Source organism: Rhea americana, unplaced genomic scaffold, assembly GCF_003343005.1.
Source record: "Rhea americana isolate MKP2758 unplaced genomic scaffold, rheAme1 scaffold_260, whole genome shotgun sequence".
NCBI classification, from domain to species: Eukaryota; Metazoa; Chordata; class Aves; order Rheiformes; family Rheidae; genus Rhea; species Rhea americana.
Genome location: NW_028186380.1, coordinates 73,115 through 96,441, shown reverse-complemented (window position 1 = coordinate 96,441; position 23,327 = coordinate 73,115). Strand labels below are relative to the sequence as shown.

Here is a 23,327-nt window from a genome sequence, read left to right as displayed (position 1 = left end):
TCAAGTACAAATTTTTAAATATGTTTTCAAGATTAAGAAGGATACTAAACTACTTTCAATCATTAATTTTTCTGTGCTGCAACAAAGCAGAAACAACAGGATTCAAGTCACCGTTATCACTAGAATGAAAATACAAAAAGYTTGCTATTTCTGTTATAGTCCTTATGAACTGTAACTTCAGATTAAAGCTTGTTTGTGTTATTGGAACAATAATAGAAATACAAATGAATTTGTCTTAATGATTTTTTTCCAACAAGTAGAATTATAATCAGTGATTGTAACACTTACTAAAAAATACTTGTATTTCAGGAGAAAGATGGAAAAGGAACTAGACTTGCTTATGTTGCACCTACAATACCAAGACGACTGGCCAGTACCTCTGACATTGATGAAAAAGAAAACAGGTGATTCCAAAGTTAYCACTGCTGTTAAATATAAAGTTATTTCATTTGAGAATGGTTGACAAACTTACAGGTTTATGGACGAAATACTAATTTGTAGCATTAGCCTAGTCCCTAGATTATGCTAATACATAGTGTARTCCAATTTCCAAGGGTGTTCAGTCCTTCTAAATCATAATAACCCATTTTAAAATCCAAACTGTTACATGATAAGAGCAGAGCTGGCTGCAGAGGAGAAAATAAGAAAAATCCACAATCATAAAATCATAAAGCAGATCAAAAGTTCAAAACCCTTGAGGAGTGCTAAAAGCTAGTTTGTCCTGAGCCATGGAGTGCTGCTAATGTGGCTCCATTATTATTTTTGATAAAAATAAAATACTGCCTTTCATACAGTCTGTGATTAAAACCATATCCAGCAGCGATAACTTACAAAATTGATAGCTAAGTTACAAAAGTAATTCATTTTTAACCACCATTTCTACTTGCCTTGTTTACATCTTCGGTCATCTTTTTGGGGCTGTTTACATTCTTCACTATTAATTTTACTTTACGTTTCGGGTTTAAAAGAAGAGAAAAAAAATGTTTAGTTGCATAGACTTGTTACCGTTCAGGATTTGATATACTTTCACAGCATATTACCTTGTGAAAACTTTCCTGTTTTTCACTTCTCTCCTTTATTGAGGTTCTACTCAGCCAGTTTCTTGGATTAATATACATAAAAATAACTTAAAAGTCTCACTAATGTCTTGCTTCTGTAGAATTGTATTCAGATAGCTGAATATTAGGTGATCTGAACTGAAAAGTCCTGTCATTGCTCATCGTATATTACTGGAATAATTGTCTCTAAGATGAACGAATCTCCCTACATCCAAAGAGCACCATTTCTGTTGCTACTCTTGAAAAGGATTGAATTCAGAGCAAGCACAAGATAAATATGTGTCGTGTCTTGTGTTTTGAAAATAATATTGCCTAAATTCAGTCTCTAGGTGAACAGGGCTCTTGCAGATGTCGTATACTTTTTAAGTTCTACTTAGTTTTTTAGCATCTCTCATGTTACTTGGCCAATTTTTTAATCTTTTGTTCTATAGTAGGGCATTTTGGATTTTCTGTTTGTGTGTCTCATTCTGTGGGACTACTGTATTCTTCTTTGAGGTTGAATTTACTGGTCAGCTTTGTTTTGTTTTTAACATCAATTGTTAGTATTTCATTTTTTTACTCTTTTGAGATTTCTTTGAAGTCCCATTCTCCAAAGTGTCTTGACTCATTGGTATCTTAAGAATGGGAGATTTATTTCATTATTGTATTTCTTAGAAACTATTATCGTGAGTTGCGAAGAGATTAAATTCTGCTTCAATGTTGAGGTTAATTTGCTAACTCAACCTGCCATCTTAACTACCATAACTTATTGACAAATGTAATTCCAAATCAAAAGTGGATATCAGCAAAACCATGTTTTTCCTAATATGCACTGGGTGAACTGAAGTCATTAGTCTCATTTATTCTAGTGTTGACCAAATGACTTAAGAACCTTCCTTATTCCTAGGTGTGCCAAAGATGAAAGCTGCTTATAACCCAGCCTGTCTTGGCTTGAGTACCTTGACTACTGCATGATTTGCCAGACAGCCCAGATTGCTTATGTAAAACCATAAGAATTTTTTGATGTTTTGTCTGACTTCCTTTACATGTAGAATTTAACCATCTGCTGGTTGGGTACCTTAATGAATGTTTAGGGTTTCTGTTCTGCCTTTGTCTCAGATCGGTCATTGTTGCTTATCTTCTTGTTGGATTCTTGTTCTGCCTGTGTGAACATCTGCTTGTCTGGCTTATGACTGATGTGGTGTAATCCAGATAACTTCCTGTGGTGGGTAATGCAGAGGACTTCCAGATGAATCCCAACTGGGCTTTTGGATAAACAAATCTCAGGCGTTCAGCCTCAGTAGAGTGACTGATTCTGCAGCAAAAGCCRTGAAGTCCGTAGTGTCTTGGCAAAATGATACCTTTTGGCTATTACAAGATTTGTCTTGCATCAAGACCTTTGTACACATGTGGAAGATAATACGGCAGAATTAGTGTTTCTCTTTGGTGTTTACAGGACTGTGCTGGCTTGTGTTTGATCCTTTTTAAAAATTGCTTGCAATTGCAGAAGGGCTAGCATACTTTTTGTGCAAAAGGAAGTAGATTAGAAGTAAATTCTGGAGACTGTATCAGAACATTTTAAATAATTTTTTGCAAGATTTTGTTATACTTTCCTTCACAAACTTGATTGCTTTATATATGCAGCTTTGTGAAAGACATTTCTTTCTTCCTTCTATCCGAACTTCAAATCTTAAAATGATGTTTTTATTAGAAATTCAGGTTTTTGTATCTCAGTATCAGTGTTTGAGGTAGTTTTCCTAATAGATTTTTTTTACAAGATTGTTTCTTGCTACTATAAACTACAACAACAGACTGAAGAATTCCTTACGACTAAAGTAATGGCAGCTAGTCATGTGTGGCATTGGTGACTTTGGGCCTGTTTACACTAGTGTGGTATCATGTGTTCTAAATGCTCAACAACTTTTGAACTTCCTATCATAACATCCCTAACTGAAAAAACCTTCTAAAATCAAATTATTAAAAGAGAAAGAAAAAAGAGGAGGAAAACAGTCATTTTCCTTTGGTTGAACTGGAGCATTTCAGGAGCAGACAGAAAAGCCTCTTTTCACTATTTTGAAAAAAAAAGCCAGCAGTGGTCACAGCTAAAAACATGTTTAAATTAATGCGAATTAAATTGCCTTCAGCAGTTTTGATATTTGTTTTCTATTACATTTCTAGCAGTATTAATATGAATGTAGTATTCTTCCATAGGAGATTGAAAAGAGCTATCCGTAAAAGGTTATTGTTGTTCTACTTATTATATTTGAGTCCCAATTACCCACACTTTTCCTCTTTAATTTAAAAGCCATTTAAACTCCCATCAAAAACAATTTGATTTAATATGAGTTTGCAAAAATACAATATTTTTTACAGGGACTCATCTGCTAGCTCAATACGTGGTGGCAGTTCGTACACAAGAAGAAAATGGGAGGAAGATGCTAAGAAAAACAGTTTGAATGAAGGTCCTACATCATTAAATACAAGTTATCAAAGAAGGTATGGGATTTTCTCTTGCATTTTCAAGTGTATTTTTTTGTTTGTTTATTTTTCAAAATAATCTTGCAAATTAAGAGAAACAAATTTGTTACTGAATCCCTTACTTTGTAAGAACAGTTTAAAATTTAATGGCACCTTTTTAAAATATTGTTCATCATAATGCACTTATGSTGGCATGGTGCTGATATACTTGTTTTAAAGGCACAAGTTTTTACCAGGTTAGAGAGTTGCAGCAGCTGTTACTTAATTCAAGTTGCATGCTTCTTTTTTCCTATTGTTTATTTCAATTTGTTTGAAGTTTGACTGGCTCTTTATAGATTTGTTCAGTAGCCAAAGAAAACTATATTTTACATGTTGGAATAGAAGTGTTTCTGCCTGATGTCTGAACCAAAAAATGGGAAAATACTTTCTCTGAGTTTTGCTTTTAAACGATGGTATCGGAAGTCTTGGGCTGCTTTTTGTAATGATGGATTACAGCTATGCCTGCCTTGAGTGTCAACATCATAGAATGCATACGTAAAGCTGAAACTAACCTGAATGTATRCCAAGTGGTAATTAAAGGGAAAATAATTTTCAAGTGTGCATGGTTGCCATTTCTCAGCATTTTCCCAGAAGTTATCAGATGCTGCAAATACCTATATGACATAATTTTGCTCCGTTCCAGAGTTTAAGTGTGGGTGTTGGAGTAAAGTTCTTCATTGGAGTTTGTTTTTGCAGAAGTTGGTAATAAATATTTAAAATTAATAGATCAGAAGGAAAATCTGTTGTTCGGGTAGCTAAGCTGTCCATTAATTTGTGCGCATGATTTACATTGTGACAGGAACTTAAATACTTTTTTCCCCCCCTTTCTCTCTGTCATGACATACATGTATTTAATGTACATAATACATAATTTTGTTTTCCTATTGTTAGATTTAAGAGAAATGTTGCCCAATTTTGATACTCTTGATTGAAAATGGCAGCATTTGATTTATGAGAACAGTCTGTGGAAGTTAGCTTTCATAAGTATTTATGCTTCAACCTTCAAATGTAGTGCAGTCTCACTTTTAAATAGTTTTAAATAGTATGTGATGCTTTAACTGTGCATTTCTTTGTTTTTTTCTTTTTTTGACATTTTAGAAGTCATAGCAATGGAAAAAACAGATTAATAGCAGAATGAAAAACAAGCATATTTCATTAAATCTTTTGTAGTTAGTAGTATTGAGCTCTGTCTATCTTACCTGTGGGATGTTAGATTTAGTTATGGGGAAAGCATCCTGACTTCACAATACAAAATGTGTTTAGCCAGAACAATTGATAGAATTGTGGAAACCACTGGATTATMTTTACAGCTTGAAGAGCAAGGGAAAAGCATGAGTGGGAGGTTAATTTTTGGGGGAGATATTAGAGTTAAAACGAAACAAAAAAACCCAGCGCATTTAATCTGTTGAAAGATGTAAGAGGAATGATGTTGATGACATTTTCTTTTCTAACAAGCTTTGGAGTAAAGTACATTTTCTGAGGTCTTCAGTGTGGGTGAAACAGCATTTTGAAAATGGGACATTAGGGGCCCTAAGTAGTAGATTCCAGAAGATGCAATCAATTCAGTAATACATATGCCTGTGAGATGCCATTCTTGAGTTCCTCTTTCTGTGGAKAAATGGTTAAGACTAAGGGAAACCTCTCTGACCTCTGAAGTCATAAATCAGGAGCCCTGATCAAGGAAGTAGTGAAGATAATGGCTTTGGAAAACATTTCTTTTGCTCCAGAAGTTTCCAGGGTGTGATCAAGACACAGAACAGACAGGCGTGAATTCAATGGATTATTCAAAGCATTTGTGATATTTTAATGAACAAAGATAAGTAATACAAATGTCTCTGTTGCATATGTCTCTCCTTCAGTGGCTCTTTTGGTAGAAGACAAGATGATTTGATTAGTTCTGGTGTTCCAAGTACTACGTCAACAGTTACCTCTTCTGCTGGTCTTCAGAAAACACTGCCTGCCAGCGCAAACACTACTACAAAGAGTACAACGGGTTCTACTTCAGCAGGTGTACAAAGCAGGTAATGGCATCAACACACTTTTTTTTCTTTCTTTTTTTTTTTTTTTGTCATCTCTACTATGTGCTTATGTACGTGCATGCGTTTTTGTTTAGTAGATTCTGGGATTCTGGATTTTTTTCATTTTCCCATTAAATTTGTTTTAATTTTAAACAATTTGGCTCAAAAATTGTGAATGGCTTTCTACTGTGAAGTGATAGCCATGTTGGTAAAATAGAATAAATTCAAGTTTAGAAAGATTGAGAATAAAGGTTCAATTATTGTGAACTGTTTCATTCTTAATTTCTTCATTTTAATAGCTCAAGATGAGCTTTCATAGTAGAGATATTCTCAGTTTACTTTCTAAAACAAAAAAAAAAAAAATCCATCCCTCAATTTACATGTTATTAGATGTTTAGTAAAGTGCTTTCATTGTTTAGCTGTTTCCTTTTCTCTTTTTTTGTGTTGCTGCTTGTTATGCTGTAGTACCTCAAATCGTTTGTGGGCTGAGGATAGTACTGAGAAAGAAAAGGACAATGTTCCTACTGCAGTGACCGTTCCTGTTGCACCATCTATTGTAAATGCTACAACCACTACCACAGCCATGACTACAGCTACTTCTGGCACTGTGTCCTCAACATCAGAGGTCAGGGAGAGACGGAGGTGTGTAAAGGTCCTAAGAGTAATGTTGCTCTTGTACAAAAGTAATATTCTTTCTTATTTAAAGGAATGTGTTGGTTACCACAAATTTGGATCAACAGTGTGTGAAGCAATGTTGCTTGCTTACAGTGTATTGAAACAACTAGCAACATGCCTCAGCTTACATTGAAAGTGTAACTATAGGACTATAGATTTTTGGCTGTCCTTGAATTCTCATTTGGTATACAGTGTTTGCTTATTTGTATTTCTATTAATAGATTAAATGAGTCCTCTTAAAAACATCTATAATCAAACTATGTAAAAACACTGGAAAAAATTATGAAAATGAATAATTAACTAGTTACTAGAAGTGCATTGTTGCACTTTGAGCTACTGTGCCACTGGTGGTATGCTAGCAAGTTACTCTGTGGCATTTATTTCATTCTTTTTGTGTGTCTGGCGTTTGAGAGAAGAAAATTGAACCAAACACATTCTATTTTATTCTTTGGATAATTTAAGATCTCTTCTATTCAAAAAATATCATACAGTTGTAAATATAATGGTTTAAATGCAATTTACTATGAAGAATGCGTAAATCTTATTTTAAGAATGCTAACAGTATTTTATTTGTTACATGAAGAATGAGTTATGATTGGTGCATATTTATGTTTCTATAAATAGTTGTTATCTCCTATTTATAGAAGCATAACTAAGATCTCTAAGATTGTTAAAATCCTGTTAACTTTCCTGGGTTTTGCTTATTATAGCTGTTTATAAATGTTTATCCCTTTACTCTTCTGCTAAAACCTAAGTTTWGAGTTCTGTGTTGCTCCTGTAATAGTTTTGAAATGTAACTCCTATATCAGCATGTGTATCTCTCTGTGTTTTTGTGGAGTTAATGAAGCTGTTGTTACAGGAGAAACCTGAATTATTGTGATTCATGTTAGGGAGAAGCAAAAATGTTTAAAGATTCCACACAGCTTTAGGCCTATTTAGGATATTCAGAGTCTGTTTTCCTTTTGTACTCAAAACTGAGATGAATTAACTTCTATGAAATGGAWTTTTTTCCATGCCCTGATGATTCAGGAGGTGTGTGATGTGATACAGTCACATTGTTGACAACCTATTTAAATAACAATCATAGTTGGAACCTGCATGTTCCCTAACAAAATTTGACTGCAGCCAACAAAGTAATTGCTTTGTGGCATGCATAAAAATGTACTCAAGCAGTGTGTGACAAGTGAAAATGTCAGTCTTTCTTAAAAAAAAAAAAAAAAAAAATAAGGGGGGGGGGAGGAAGGAAGAAACCCAACAAAAAATAGTTCCAATTTTAAGCTACAGGTGCCAATTTAGTCTCATATGAACTAGAAAAGCAAAGAGATTCAGAGTTAAGGCTTTCACTTTGTCACTCTGTTGTTTGCTCTCACTGGTGTAAGAGCAAATATATTGCACATATACTTCAGTGTGTGTGTAATATTGCACATATACCCCCTAAGATCACAGGGTACTTTTAAGTATCTGCAATTGATCTGAAGTTCCTTAGCTTTTTATTATTTACCTGACCCTGGGCTGATTGTGTAATACTGTTGTAGATACATTCTTGATGCCATATTGAAATACTCATTAAGCCTTAGAAGTCAGCAAAATTGAAATAATTACCATGTGCATGTGAGAAGGTAGCACCATAAATACCTGCACGTGTATCTATGCACATATACAGATACATATATATGTATGTATATACATGAAAAATGTTCTATTTATATTAAATATATGTTAAAAAATTTCTTGAGAAATGAAATTAGTTAATCTATATTTATGCAGTGAAAATATATATTTGGGAAATATTTTTTAGATAATTTTTCAAAGAATATTTGAGAAGTAAACACATTACAAACTACTTCTAGTGGTAAAGTATGTAATGATGCATCATTTTGGAGTGAACTGCAGAAGCTATGTTCTTTGTCTAATTTTCAGGATTGATTTAGAGCAGTGGGGAAGAGAGTAACAAACTGGTAACTTGAAAATCTTTGCATCATAAGTAAAACTGTACAGCTAACCTGTAAGACATCTACAAGGGATGCTAGGGAAGGGCAGTTTCTACTCGGATAGCACCTACAGTGTGAACCTGACACGTTTRGAGTTTCAGTTTCCCTCACTGGGGATTAAAGTGTTTTACATTTCTTAGAGGAAGTTTCAGATTTCTTGACGAGTACATACAGAAGGTGCTGCAGAGCAACTGGTATGGCRAAACCTGCAGCAATTTTCACACCTTGAAGGTTACACCCACACTGCAGTCCAAGGAGCATGAGTGGGTTAAAGCTTGTATCTGCCCACCTGGCTAAATGATATATTATCTGGCTCTAAACTGGAACCAGTGCAAACCAACTTTGCTTAATAAATAGTATTTCAGATCATGTTAGCTGAAGCAGTTAATAGGCACCCTTTCCCTGCTATAGCTAGGGCCTCCTGCTCTAGATGGATAGAGCAACTGTTAAAATGCTGTGCAGGAGAACAAGGTAGGGAAATGAATTGATATGTTTGCTCATAGTTTTTTTTTAAGATTAGTCATAGGATAGGGGATGTTTCTACATTTGTAAATACAACAGCTAATTATAAATATTTTCTTTTAAATCTGGGGTGTAAAGTCATAAGTAGGATAGTCTGTGTAATTGAGTTTTATTTAGAAAACTTAGCTTGAATTGCTTTGGAACTGGTTTTGGTATGCACTAGCTGACAAAGATGTTACTAGATTGATGATAGAACTGCTCTTTCCATAGATAAATGACTTAATTGTTGATACTGAATTGTTGAAGCTGATGGCTTCTCAGACATTTGAATCCATAGCCAAATATTTTTAAATAACAAATTTAAAAAAAAAGACAATCAGAAAATATTTAGAATCTGACTCTACTAGTTTAGTATGGCTAGTTTTGTGATCTGAAGTGGCTCACAAAGGAGTTTTGTGTGTTTTGAAAGTAGCCTTCTTTTAGCAACCTTGTGGTTTTGCTTTTTCCAATCTTTAGCAAATGAGAATTAAAAAAGTTATATGGTTAAACTATAATAGCATTGGCACAATATTTTGCAATAAAAAATGAGCAAATGCATTTAATATCTTCCAAATTGCTTGACTTGAAATTTAAGGCCTTTTTTATTTAAGGCACATAGCTGGCCCCTTATCCACTGCTGTAGGAGGGATGATGTGGTAAGCATGATCCTTTGGGTCCATCTAACTTCTCTTAGAATGGATGATGGAGGATGTGATTCCCTGCTAACTCAGCAAGGCTTTTTGTGTGTTTTCTGGGAATTTATTTTCAAGTTCTGTTTTTTCAAAGGGAGTTGACTTATCTGAAGTATGGATTATTCATGTGAAAATGTAGAAACTGCCACCTCAAAGATGTTTGATCTCTGATGCCATGCGTGGTATAATTAGCCTTTTCTGCATTAGCAACACAGTTAACTCTTATAAAAGCCTACAAGTTCTACTAAGGATACACATATACACAAATATTTTCTGTGGCTATGTAACTGGCTGAGGTGCTTTACCCTTATATTGGCAAACTGGTGGAATACAAAAAAAATTAGTTATATTTAGAKAAAATTGTGAAAACAAATCTAAATTAAGTAGGAAAACAGTATGTGTTTTAATTGAGTGGTAAAGCTACTATCTTGATGAATAGGACATTATGATATTGATGAAATGTCTAAAATGTAATCTGTCATTTAATATTTAGATGGTTCAGATTTATTCAGTTTTAAAATGTGAACTTCTTACAAGGTGAATGTATTTATATAGTATTTAGTTAGAGGTTTTCTTCTACCTTGCTTTTCAATCATGTCATCTACCTTGTTTCTTTTCTATTTAATGTGTTATACAAAAATTGCTGTTTGCCAATTTTGTTTGTAATTAACTCTTTAGATCATACCTCACTCCAGTAAGGGATGAAGAATCAGAGTCCCAAAGAAAAGCTAGATCCAGGCAAGCAAGACAGTCCAGAAGATCTACGCAGGTATAGTTTTATTACAGTTTCTACATCTATGGAAACACTCACGTAACTCACTGAGCACAGTGAAGTTTTAATTTCCCAGTAAAAGCTCCAAATAAACTGATTGGTCTTCCTTCTATAAAACTTAMCAGCAAAGGAAATAAATGCCTTTTATTTTCTTCTCCTGAAAGCTTGATGGCCCTCCATTTTGTGCGCTGAAAGTTTGTTTTTTCTGTTCACCAAAGAATGATTTCATGCGAATTTGAGAGGAGACACTCCTCCACTGAAGAGAAGTTTTAGATTGCCCTATGGTAAAATAGCTTACTCAAGTAATCACATCCGATGTTACAGAGATGTTTGAACCTAAGGCTTTGAATTTTTCAACAACAAACAGCCATATGCTAATGGCTCAAGACTTTACTTGAGAAATAGGCATGGCATACTGTATTACTTCAGTTTATAAATCTTCTTCTGCATATAGACTGTTGAAGGTAGTATGATTGGACTGATCAGCCTATGGATAGCTAAATAAGATCCATGTCGTAAGTAAGTTAACTTAATTTCTATGGATACAGAAGAGTATTRGAAGAGGGCGTTTTGATATTTACTAATAATTTAGAATCTATTAGCACGTCTCCTTTCAGAGTTTTTCTCTCTCAGTTTAGGTACTGATTTATTTGGTTGTTCTTCACAATTTCTCCTGGAACTATCTTATGTTGAATTTCAGTCAGTGCAATCCTCATACATAAATGGATGCGATAGTGGCAAAGTAGATGATCTTTAAACATTACTTGAATGCTTTCAGAGCAGTGGAGTGATTACAACCATTATCCTCTGGGAAGTGTTTCTCTCCATCTCTTTTTGTGTCTGCTGGCAGACTGAGAATAATCAGTAGAGTAGTGCCTGGATAAAGCAGAATAAAGAAATAGCCAGCATCCTATCTGCTTTAAGACTAAGCCTATAGCTAGAATTCTTTGCTGATATTTACAAATCTTTACARTTGTAAACACCTGAAATGCTTCTGGTAATATTTCCTATTGAGAGGCCTATGCTGTTTGACAGAGGTTTATCCTAGTGGAATTGTTTTTTTTCCTCATGGTACTAATTGACAACCCTGAAAGACTGTCAAATAACAGGCTGAATATTACTGAATCTTTACAGTGAAGAAGCTACAAAAAATTACTGTATTGCAATCTTATCAGCACAGAAAGCAATTAATTAACTGGTGTCAGCAACTGGAAAGTTGGCTTTGGAAAATRGGATGCATACAGTATTTTCAGCAGTGTTTCACTGAGATACTAGCTGAAAGTGTAATAGAGAAAAGTTGTCATTTTTGTCCTTAAGAAATTGTTAGCTTTCTGAGCTTATTTCAAAACCAATTTTTAGCCTGAGAATTTAAGAGTGAATTGCAACTTTCTCTGCTGCTGTCAATGCAATTTTTGATGCATTGTGGATCTAAAAATCCAATTTTAATGAGTGAATTTGTGAAGTATCAGGACCTTTGAAAATCAATTTGGTGTGATTTTATTTTTAGGGTTGTTTCAAAATTCTTTAGAATGCTTATGATGGTGATGTGAGGGTCTAGTGGGTTCTTAAATGATTTCTGCATGGGTTTTCTACATGATTTGTGTATACTAGTTCAATTGAAGTGTTTGCTGAAGAATCTGTGGTAGATCTCATTAGAAGAAACGCTGCTGATCAAGAAGTGGTAATTGATTTCAAGATTTGAGAAAAAAGCTTATAGGTAGAATTTACTTAATAGGTGGAATTAATTTTCTGAAGCTGAATTTTGTATTTAAAACTGTCTGTGATGAACTGTGATCAACTACAATAATGCAGGTTGAGCAATATATTAAGAGGTTGTTTGCTCGCTGCTTATTTTCACAGGGTGTAACACTGACAGATCTTCAAGAAGCTGAAAAAACTATAGGAAGAAGTCGCCCCACACGAACCAGAGAACAAGAGAATGAAGAAAAAGAAAAAGAGGAGAAAGAAAAACAAGATAAAGAAAAGCAAGAAGAAAAGAAAGAATCTGAAACTAAAGATGATGATTATAGACAAAGATATTCCCGAACTGTTGAAGAGGTATTTTCATGATGGGTCTCTTTAGGTAGAGAAATTACATGAATCTTAACTCCAATTACACTATTATAAATACTACCACAAACCTTTATGTACATATTTAAGTGTTTTAATATCCTGTTTTTGTTATGCTTATTTATTTTGGTAAATTAATTTTGACATTTTTCTGCTGAATAGCCGTATCATCGCTATAGACCAACTTCAACTTCAACTTCTTCGTCATCCACCTCTTCGCTGTCCACCTCCACTAGCTCTCTTTCAACTTCAAGTCAACTAAACAGACCAAACAGCCTTATAGGTATAACTTCTGCCTATTCCCGGAGTGGAACAAAGGAAAGTGAGAGAGGTAGGAGTACTATATGTGAAGGGATTTCTTATTTTTAATTGTCAAAGGGCAAATTATGTTTCTAAGGATAGTTCTAAATTGAATGTGATAMATAAGACCACTGAGGGTGCATCTTACCCTACTTTCTGTAAGAAAGTTTCCGTACAAGGAGGRAAAAAAGTGTTCAGGACTTAGTGGTTTTTTACAGCCTTTGACTATGTGAGTCTGGGGTTTTACCTTGGTGGGTCATAGAAATTTCAAAAAGACACTGCCTTCACTGTGCCTATACTGCTTTCATTTCTGCTTTAAGACAGCACTGTAATAAAATACCACRCTTGAGAGTTTGAATAGTCACTTGCAAATGTTGAAGAAGAATTATAYTCCATTAAATAATTGCTGAATAATTTGATTTTTGTTCCTCTAAGAAATATGAGGAGTTGATGACCAAAGGAGTGGAACGATGCTCTAAAGCATTGAGGGCCTCTCACGGTTTCATCAGCAGCTGAAAAAAGAGGAGACACAAACATTTTTGGTGTTAGTGTGGTGTTAGCTCATTGTATACCAAGGAAATATACTTCTAGATACCTAACTGACTGCTTATCCTACTGACTAATCTTATGCTGAAGATTAGTTTGCTTGACTCAGAGGTTAGAAGGAAGCTCTTCTTGGAYGTCACAGAGATTTTGCCATCATTTCAAATGTGAATATAGAAATGTGCTATAATTCTCAGAAATCTCTTGCCTTTATAGCTGCTTATCAAAAGAGGAAGCTTTTGACATACACTGTAATCTGCTGTTCTCTCTCAGTGGCATGCTGCTGTTGATTTGGGAAAAATACTTGAACTAAAATTATTAATTCAGTATAGGGTAACTAATTGAAATTAATAATTTTCTTATACAGAGGATCAGATTAAAGGAGCCGTTGATCTCAAACATCTATGAACTGTATAACAATATTCCATAGATTGGTATTTTCTGAAGATACTATTGAGAAAACTTCAGGGATGTGCTTTCTTACTTTTTTTCCCTCTCTGTCCAGAAATGAACTGAAATTTGGATTAAAATTGTTCCGTAATACATACTTACTCTAGGAAACTCCTCCTAGACTGTTCTACAGAAAAGACCCTTGTGTAAATATTAGCAATAGCAAGTTTTTCAGGTTATGATTTTAGGACAAGAAACACTTTACTGTTTGAAAGATGAGAGGTAAAATTAAATTTATTTAATTGAGGTAGATGTATATTCACCAGGAATATTTGTATTTCCTTCTTTTCTGTTTTATTCTTTCTTCACGGTAACATACTCGTTTAGCTCTGAAGACTAGTGATGGTAAAGCTTATTAACAGTGATGCTTGGATCTGCACCTTAATCTATAGTTTCTTGCTTTATGAAAGACTAGCAGACTGAATAAAATACATGGTAATAGGTAAATAACTTATGTTTTGACAGCTTTGTTTAATACTTATTTTTTGWACAAATTACTGCTTAACGTGTAGATCAGTCAGAATTCTGATGTATTAACTCAGTGTTGAATTGAAACAGAATTTCTTTTAAAGAAAAAAAAATCTGTAATATAGTATTAATGCAACCTAGAAGAACCTATTTTATTCTTCAGAGAGGAAAATGGAGAGGTATGTAATGAAAAAGTGGACTCTGAGGAAGATTTATCAGACTTTTRAAATACTCGTTTAGTGTAGATGTCTTGGTACAAGCAGAAAAGTACTTGTTTCATGAGTGGCAAAGAATTATCTTACACTTCTGTAATTCTGTACTTCATACATTTATTGATATAGGTGTTATTCTAGTTATGTGATGGTTCTGAGTTTTAATTTAAAGTCCAATTTATAGTGTATTGTTGTTACACTGAAACATTTTGCTTAGGTGGCTGAGATAGAATCAGTATTTTGCAGTTACCATTTGACAATTTGAACAATATTTACAATATTTTAGAGCTATGTACTGAGGAATGTATATTACTACAAATGTTGTATAGGGTAAGAAGTTCTGTAGCTGATTTTATTTCAGGTTAAAACATTAATTGCAACTGTTGTAGAAGACTGAGGAAATATCTCAGAAGAGTGAGTTATTTCTGTGTCATACTTTAAGAAAGCTTTTATTAACAGAAGGGGGCAAAAAAGAAGAAGAAAAGGAGGAAGATAAGTCACAACCTAAATCAATAAGGGAAAGGCGGCGACCAAGAGAAAAACGACGATCTACAGGAGTCTCCTTTTGGACTCAAGATGTAAGTGAAAGACTGCTACTGCTAATGTATAACCGTAGTTTGCAGTGGTACAGAATGTATATTGTACATTCTTAAAGCAGAGAACAGTTTATAGTAGTATGGTATATAACTACTTGTTCTAGAAAAGTTAGTGCATGTTCAAGGTATGTATTCTCTGAGTCTTATAGGAAGACTTCAGAAATGAAATAAAAATGTTACGTTAATAATGCTAAAAAGAATTCTAAGAGATCCTAATAACCATAAGATAATAGGCATTAATCATGGTGTTTATGTAAGGAAAAATAATCATTGAACAATTTTTTTCTATTRCATGCATACTGCAGCTATAAGAATGAAACTCATATCCCATACATGCTCTTTATATTTTCAGTTAGGTAGAATTCTAGTAGTCTTAAATTTTGATACCGAAAGTCTAGAATTTCTTAGTCTCAATAAACTTTCAACATCTTAATTATTTTTCCTCTCTTCTTCTTTCACCAGAGTGATGAAAATGAGCAGGAGCACCAGTCTGATTCAGAAGAAGGAACAAATAAGAAAGAAACTCAGGTAATTACTAAGGAATAAATCATTTGTTAGTTTTCTAACAGATTTTATTTTGATTGTGAAACTGTCATTGCAGTTGGATTAATTAAAAGAGCACATATTGTAAACTATTAGTAAGTTTTTGAGTGTTTTCTGATTCATAACTTTCTGCTATGTTTCAGTTCCATTTTCTTTGCAGTTTTTTCTTTTTGTGTGCATATGTGCTAATCTTATCTTTTGGCACATATGAACTATGATCTTTAATAGGATTTTGCTGAAAATTCTAACATGCAGGTCAGGAACACGTTGCAACAAGTTACTCAAGGGAATTTTTGTTTGAATCTTTGTTTTAYCTGTTCTGTTATTTTCAGTGAAATGATATCCTTTGACTAATGCACACTAACTAGAATCTTTTCTGAATTAAAAACAGTGCTGTTGATAACATAATAATGCATGTAATATGAAAAATTTTATATAAGAAAGCTTAGAAAGTTGAAGAGCACAATCTATCTGATTTCTCCATTGAGGAAAATGGATTTTGGAACAACCTAATTCAATATTACTAGTCTTGGTAAAAGGACAATGAAGAACAGTATAATGGGCTTGATGTGATCGGCAAATTTCTTATAATCTGATTTGTGCCTGAAAATGGGATGATGAGGGGGATTAAAAAGGAAGTAGTGACTTATGCTGTGCTATAAAATGTCATGGCAGAATGTGTATCTTTTGGCCTAACCGCAGGAGTAATGCACTAGGGAATTAGTGTCATTATCAAACAAGAAGACTCCAGTGATGTTTTTCTTGGTTTTGTAAAAGCTTGCATTACACATTTCTTAACTGTCTCAGTTAAGAGAATCATTTGGTCCTTAGATCTTAATTATTCTATATTCTTTTCTGTGGAAATTCATTTTGGTAGAATGTGCACATGGAGCTCCTAATAGGATTAGACTCATATAAAAGTGCAGTCATAGAGTGGTAAATCAGGCCTAAAATTATGAATGTGATCTATGATTAAAAGGCTGTATGTGTTGGGGTGAGATACTGGAGAAGCGTTGTAGCATTTGCACCTAATTCATGGTTTGACCTAGAAATCTACTTCAGATTCCATTTCCAAATTTAAAAAATCTTCTAGCTCATACACTTTTTTCCAGACRTTTGTAGTTTGTTTTAATTATAAATCACTATAACATCTGATTCACGTTCATAGAAAGCTCTGAAATAAGCTTTTAAATGTGTGAACTGAGTTCTCTGTCACACAGCTACATAAATTGATTTTGCTTTGTTAATATAACCTAGTTTGTCACATCAACTGAAGAAAATATGAAGACAACATGAAAGTGAGTTGAATTTAAAAATAAGTATTTTAGGAGTTCTAACAACTTTTTTCCCCTAAAGGTAGTTGAAACTACTTTGCGATTTCCAGTCTAGCTTTGAAATTGAGGAGAATGTTCTAACCTTGGTAATATTAGTCCTTTTAGCTATGAAATATCTTGAAGCTTATATACAGTAATTTCACTGTTTTATTATTAAAGTTTGGRGTTTTTTTACATACCAACTATTTATGAGATTTAAAACTTTATGTGGATTTCAAGTATCTTCTTTTCCTTGATGAATAGGCATTTCAAGATGGATATAACTGAGAACTAAATGTTTGGCACTTTCGATGATTCAGTATTTTGCCTTCTCTATAAAGATGAGAATAGAATAGGCATTGATCTAATAGATAATTTATTCCCAATTATATGACAAAAGATTTTTTTTTTTTTAATTGTTCAAATACCTGAAAAACCCTGGCACTTTCTATGTAGTCATTGTTAAGTCTAATTTCAGTTTAACACAAACCTGCACACTTCATTGTTGAAAACTGATTTTTTGCTTTTAAATCCTTTCTCATTTCTCAGAGGAGAAAAAGAAGGTGATTTGGGATAAATTAAAATGATAAGAGAAGAGCTAAAATAAAACTCAAAGTATTTATGCTTTTTAAATTATGCTACTTATTTTATGTACTATTCAGAAGACAGAAATTTGTGGAAATACTGAATTTCTCTGTTACTCCCTTATGTGGTGCTGCTGTTGTTCTTATCCCTTGATGAAGCTACAAGCCAGAGGTTAGAAGATGGTAGCTATAAAATTGCAAGAGCTTTGGCGGTAACTCAAGAATTTAAACTAAAGAGAGATCAAGAACAATTGTACATGCTACAAAAATATTGAAGGACTGTAGACAAAATAATTTCTAGCCTGAAATCCTTTAGGAACCTGACAAGTGTATTATATTATTCATTTCAGAGGTCTTTGAAAGAGTAGACTTAAGGTTTCAGTGTGCGCTTTCTTGTTACATATACAGAGGCTATCTCCTGACTACTTAGTTGATCATTCATCCATGAAAGAGAACTGTTAAGGAGAAGTCAAATTTTGCTAACAACTTATAAGTTGAAGATTGTTGTAATGAAATTTTGTTGAGGCTTTTTAGTGCTAAGAGCTGAGATTTTTCAGTACTGCATTAAGAATGCTATATTACGGGAAAGTGGTGTTTCTGAAGGAAGGATGATCTCAGAACTAAGCTGTAGGATAATAGCTCAAAATAAAGAAGTCTGAAGATCACTTTGGAAGCTGAAGGACTCTTGATTTAAAGGAAACAATGTTTCAGTGAAGCCTGGTTTTCAGTTATATTTTGCTTGCGTCCTTTCCCATATTTAGCTCGTGAATGTCATCCAGAAATTGAGGCTACAAAGAAATAAATTGTTTCGCAGATAAATCTGTTACATTAAAGTAGCATTGTTCTTGGGAAATGGAGAATGTTACTTGCCCTGATTTGTTTTACCTTTTAGTTTCTAAGAACAGTTAGGTTTGTCTGAATAYTGGAGACAGAAAGAGATGGGAGTCTGGAACTATGCTGTTGGTAGCTGGAGTGTGCCAAAAATAAATACAGCCATTTTATGTATGGGTAAACCTTATCTGAATTTAGTAAATATAAAGAATAAAAAAAAAGAAAAAGAAAGTGCAAGACTCTGCTAAATCTTATCCAATTTATGCATTTTGTCACATTGTTAAAGATGAACTTTTTTCAGAAGTCGCAACAAATTTCAAGGAAGGTGAGAAAAGAATTTTACTAGAACATGCTCAGTAGTAAGTTTCCATAAAGCAAGGCTTTAACTGCGCATACCAAAGTGATACCGCTACTGCAGCAGCTCACATTATCCCCAAACATGCCTGAACAGCGCAGTTAGCTGTCGGCTGCCTGCACAGGAAGAAGTATTTGGATTAGTTTTCATTTAAGTTTTTGTTCATGAACTCTTTAGAAATTAGTGTGTTTTCTACTTTTCTGATAATTAGATTTTACTTTGAATATAACTCAGGCTGTGGATTAAGATTCCTAGATTTTCTTTCCTTTTTGAAGTGATTTGGGGATAACTATTCAGCCTTCAGAAAAGGATAGTTTTAAGTATGGATATAAACACCTGATTTATGAGGAGTGGAATGTTGGCCAGACACTCTGAAAAACGACTTAAGGTATAGCAGAGCTGCCAACTCTTGCGATAATACTGAGATTCTGATGTTTGCTGCTGTTCTTAAAAACCTAATTTCCCAAACTGCTGCTTTTTTCTCAGTGAGCCCTTTCCTCAATACTTTTCATTTTTGCCATCTTTTTACTTACTAACGCTGGTACCCCATATTCACTGTATGGCACAGGAGAAAATAATGCAAGAAAAAAGAAAGAGTAGCTTGTAGGAGTTGAGGAAATAGCATTTGAGCACAGAAAACTAAACCCAAGGTATTTGGGAGTTAAGCTTTTCATGAGATGAATATTTGCAGTGTATGTGGTGAATGCGAAATAATAGGGACTTAGGTCAGAGAAGCAAATGGGAACATGGTAGAGAAATGGCAGTTCTCCGTTCAGAAAACGATCAGGAAAAGGCAAAGACATTTTTGCACAGCAGCAGATAAAGGGTCCTGCTTTTATTAACATTGAAACTTGAAATTTTTGCGATTTGACTGGATTCACAAGAACTCTGGTGGAATATGTGGGAGAGTGATTTAAAAAAATAACATGGAACAGGCAAAAACTATGTATTTGCAAAATAATTAGGCATTTGGATAAGTACAACAGCCATAGTAAAGTTACARTAAAATGAAATGTTTTATTTTGTGAGAGACCTGATATGTGGCTTTTGAAAGATGAAAATTATCAATATTAGGAAAATAAATGTCACTAGCACTTTTAATTCTTTGTGGCCTAACATCAGGAACAGAAAAAATTTCCGAGCAAATGCCGTGCTCAAGTCTTTTTCAGTTTYGCTGCAGTGGGCCTTTTACAAAATCACTCGCTGATAACATTACAAAAAATTGCAGCGGCCATCCATGTGTAACTTCCCTTTCCAGTAGATACCCCGACCACACCAAAACCTGACGTGCCCAAGCAGAAGCTCAGCGYGCGCCTTCAGCCACAGAGCTGCTTCCGGACGCCCTCTGCAGAGAGTTGCGTAGGGGTCGAAGTAAGCGTAAAAAAGAGAGAGGAAGCGTCTTCAAAGCTTTTTTCAGTGCTGCTCGTGTGCTGCCGGCRCAGCCTGGGCTCTCGCAGACGGTTCGGCTCTGGGAGCGCGTGACGAGCATCCAGCGCGCGAGCTGCCTGGGCAGAGAGGGCTGTGCTGGTGTCACTTGTCCTTGGGCGTGCCGTGTGCCAAGCGTACGGAGTTGCTGTCCTCCTCCTCTCCCGAAACGTTTTGGGAAAATCTAAAACAAAATTGCAACCAGACGGAATAAACTAAGAAATCAGAGGGGAAAATGAAGAGGAAAGAAACAAGTAAAACTGCATACGCAACCCCTCCGTTTTGTAAAAGGCGAGGAAAACGAGAACAGGCAGGCGCTTGAGAAAGGCACTCCCCTTTCGGTGAGTCGCCGGGGTGGCTGGCGCTTGAGCRGGGCTGCCCACCGTGGCTGGTTTTCTGAACGTGATGGTGCCCGTGCCCTGCTCCTCAGGTTCCCGGGTTCAGCCAGGAGCGCAGGAGCAGGCCGGGGTGGCAATCTCCTGCCTCCAGCAGCCAGGACATCCCCACTGCTGGGACTTCCCTCCCTCAGCAGGTTGCTGCTTCTGCGCCGTGTGGAGCTGGAAATTGCCATTTGGGAGCTGGCCCGCGGGCGCTCGGCGAGCTCTAGGGGCTCAGGTGGGCACGTGCCCRTAGCATCGCGGGGGCTGCTAGGAGCAGAGCACCCCAGGCTTCAGCAGCCTGCTTCTTTAGGGTTAAGGTTGGAAGGACCGGCGTAGTGTTTTTCTGAGTACCGCCGTCCTTTGTGGTGCAAAGGGAAAATCTAAAGTCTTTGCAGACAAAGATGGCTATGTTTTGTCCCGTGTCATGGTCTGTTGTTAGCAGAGGCCCGGCGGTGCGAAGGAAGGTTGTGGGGAGCAGTGGGCGAGGGCCTTTGTCGTTCATGGGTTATATGGTGCACTCCTGTAACCTCACACTGATCCTGCTCAAATACAACGTGTAAGATAAGGGTCACGCTGAGGCAGAAGTTAATTCTGTTGTGGCCAGCAGCTTAAAAACTCGGCACGTGTAGCTGCGCATCACCCAACTGCGACGTTTTTTGCAAAAATCCCATGGTTCTCAGCATTCTTACTCCTGCRGAAAATAATATTTTGATAGGAGCGGTTAGGCCGGTGCGTGTACTTTTGGGATCCTATATGCAGTGAGTGCACTTAAAGGTGTCAAAGGGAAAATGGAGGGTCTTGTGGAGAATGTGACTGTTTTGYCCTATGCAGGTTGAGAAAATGCAAAAAACTGAGATTCTCAAAGAAAAAAAAAAAGGAAAGAAAAAGAAAAAGGGAGGGGTGAGGAGAGAAGGCTTTTAGCTGCTGCTAGCTAGTTAATGTTATTGGCAGAATCGGCAGATATTCAGGTGAGTATATATCGGTAGCTTTCTTTGAGTGAAAYGTCTGTATTGACCACTCAGAGGGGGGAAAAGGCTTATGTGAGCAGTGCAATGCATAGAAGACATTCCCTCACTCTTAAATTATCGCTTTTAATTAAATTTTGTTCAGCAAGTAAAATGAGAGAACTTTGTTCCTGTGGATTCACCTGTAATTAACGAATGCATTGAAATAATATGAAAAATGAGATTACATCATTTAGATGCAGTCTGGTTGGTACTTTCTGTTGTTGGAGTAGCAGCTTGTTCCCCATGAAGTTTAAATCAGAGTGGTGATCTTGCAGCTTGTCTTAGGTTGTTATCTGAAGCGACAGTCATTATTATATTGACCTTTCAAAACATTATCTCAGCTGTTACAAAAGAGGGAGAGGGCACAGGGAATTCAGGGAACATGGTTTTGATGCCTTTGATAACAAGGAGGCAAACTGTAAAATGTACCTACTGCTAAAATGACTTTAGTGGTTTAGATGGGCCAGACTTTGCRTGTAATGCTAACTTGCTCGTAATTCATATTTTGGCAAATGCATTCTAGGACATACTTCTTTTCTGTTCCAGACACAACAATGTGGAAGCTTGAAAATGTTGTTTGGATAATAACATGGTGTTGAAAAGCATTTGCACTTGAACATAAATCTGGGACAAGCTTAAATCATTATGTGGGGTTTTTTTTGAATAAGATTATTGACTTGATCTTGTTTTTCTCTCTTTTACCCCTCCTCACCCCAGAGTGATAGCCTTTCAAGGTACGTGCAATTTAAAYTTCTTAAATTAAGATTATTACCCTTTTTTATTCACATGTTCTGCCTTTTAAGTTCTTTATGTATAAATTCAGCTCAGCTGTGACAGCAAGTTGGATTAAGCTTAGAAAGTGATATTTAACATTTATATGGAATATGACTGTAAAGCTACAGTACTGAATCTTTTTCCCTGTGTTGGTAGGACCCTCATAAGACTGGGAAATGTGTTGGGCAGTGTATTTGCAGTGCACTGAAGGCAGGCTAGGCGTTTTGTAGAATATACTAGATATAGTCCTGTTCCTGACAAATTTTACAGTATGATGTCAACATTTACAAAACAGACAAGTGGTTCTTGTTGCCCCTCTTCTAGAATACCCTACTGAAATATTTCAAAGAAACCTCAAGTACTACAGCCTCTGAAAATCAGATTACCTTAAGGTTTGTTACAAGAAAAATACAGAAATATTGATCATTAAAAAAAAGTKTTTGTTTGTTTTTAGACCTTTAGAATTATTGTTGGATTTTTCTGTYTGATTCTACATGAGTCTGTGGTACTTCTATAGTACTACAGTAYAGTAAAATGAAACTCAAATGAGCAATATAAATATTAGTCTGGTTGGTGTGGGCTTTTAGTTTCTTATCCTGGTGATATCTTCCAAAAGAAATTGGGCTTTACCAGAAAGCAGACTTCTACAGTTGCCCCAAATAATGCTTATTTCTGTTAAAACACCTCTACAGTTCTTTGTTAAATGTCAGTTTTGAGTGTCTGTGCGTTAGATCTGTGCTTTCATCTTCCAGTGCTGGTTCCTACAGAGTACAATGCTTACAAGAATGTCGTTCTAAATGGGAGAGAGCAAGTAAGCTGCATCTCTCTGCACTAGAAACACTAACAGACTGAATATTAGAAAATGCCCATCCTCATTTATATAGACTATCTAGCCTACAGAAGGCTAAAACTGAAGACGATTGAACTGTGAAACAGTTTGATTGCAGCTGATTCTTTTCGGTTAAACTTATAGAATAATACATATACATATGCTGTGATCTAGTATAAAGACRGATTTATTTGAAGAGGGGGAATTCTGGTTTCCTCTTTCCCTTCATGAAATTGTTTTCCATGTGTGCTGAAAATCTGCCAAACAGAACTACTACAGCACATGATAATGAAGAATGATCAGTGTGAAAGCTTTAAACTTTAATTTTAAACTTTATTTATGCTAGTTGTAATTCAGTGATGAAAAGGATAGACTTGCCTGAGCTCCTTCTGTTGAAATGTTTGACTTTACAATAAATATTCTTGAAATCCCCTTGGTTTACAT

At 35.3% G+C, this 23,327-nt stretch overlaps 1 protein-coding gene across 6 annotated transcripts in view; it reads left to right on the top strand.

Annotated features, from left to right (window-relative positions):
• PPP1R12A (protein phosphatase 1 regulatory subunit 12A) overlaps window positions 1–23,327 on the top strand; it is a 131,107-nt gene that overhangs the window by 91,655 nt on the left and 16,125 nt on the right. For all 6 annotated transcript variants that reach the window (XM_085307641.1, XM_085307644.1, XM_085307642.1 and 3 more), the window contains 10 exons: window positions 310–404; window positions 3,411–3,533; window positions 5,414–5,575; window positions 6,038–6,214; window positions 10,110–10,200; window positions 12,064–12,261; window positions 12,436–12,604; window positions 14,706–14,824; window positions 15,305–15,370; window positions 21,998–22,014. In XM_085307641.1, the coding sequence (XP_085163767.1) occupies window positions 310–404; window positions 3,411–3,533; window positions 5,414–5,575; window positions 6,038–6,214; window positions 10,110–10,200; window positions 12,064–12,261; window positions 12,436–12,604; window positions 14,706–14,824; window positions 15,305–15,370; window positions 21,998–22,014 (1,217 nt within the window). The remainder of the gene's footprint in view (window positions 1–309; window positions 405–3,410; window positions 3,534–5,413; window positions 5,576–6,037; window positions 6,215–10,109; window positions 10,201–12,063; window positions 12,262–12,435; window positions 12,605–14,705; window positions 14,825–15,304; window positions 15,371–21,997; window positions 22,015–23,327) is intronic.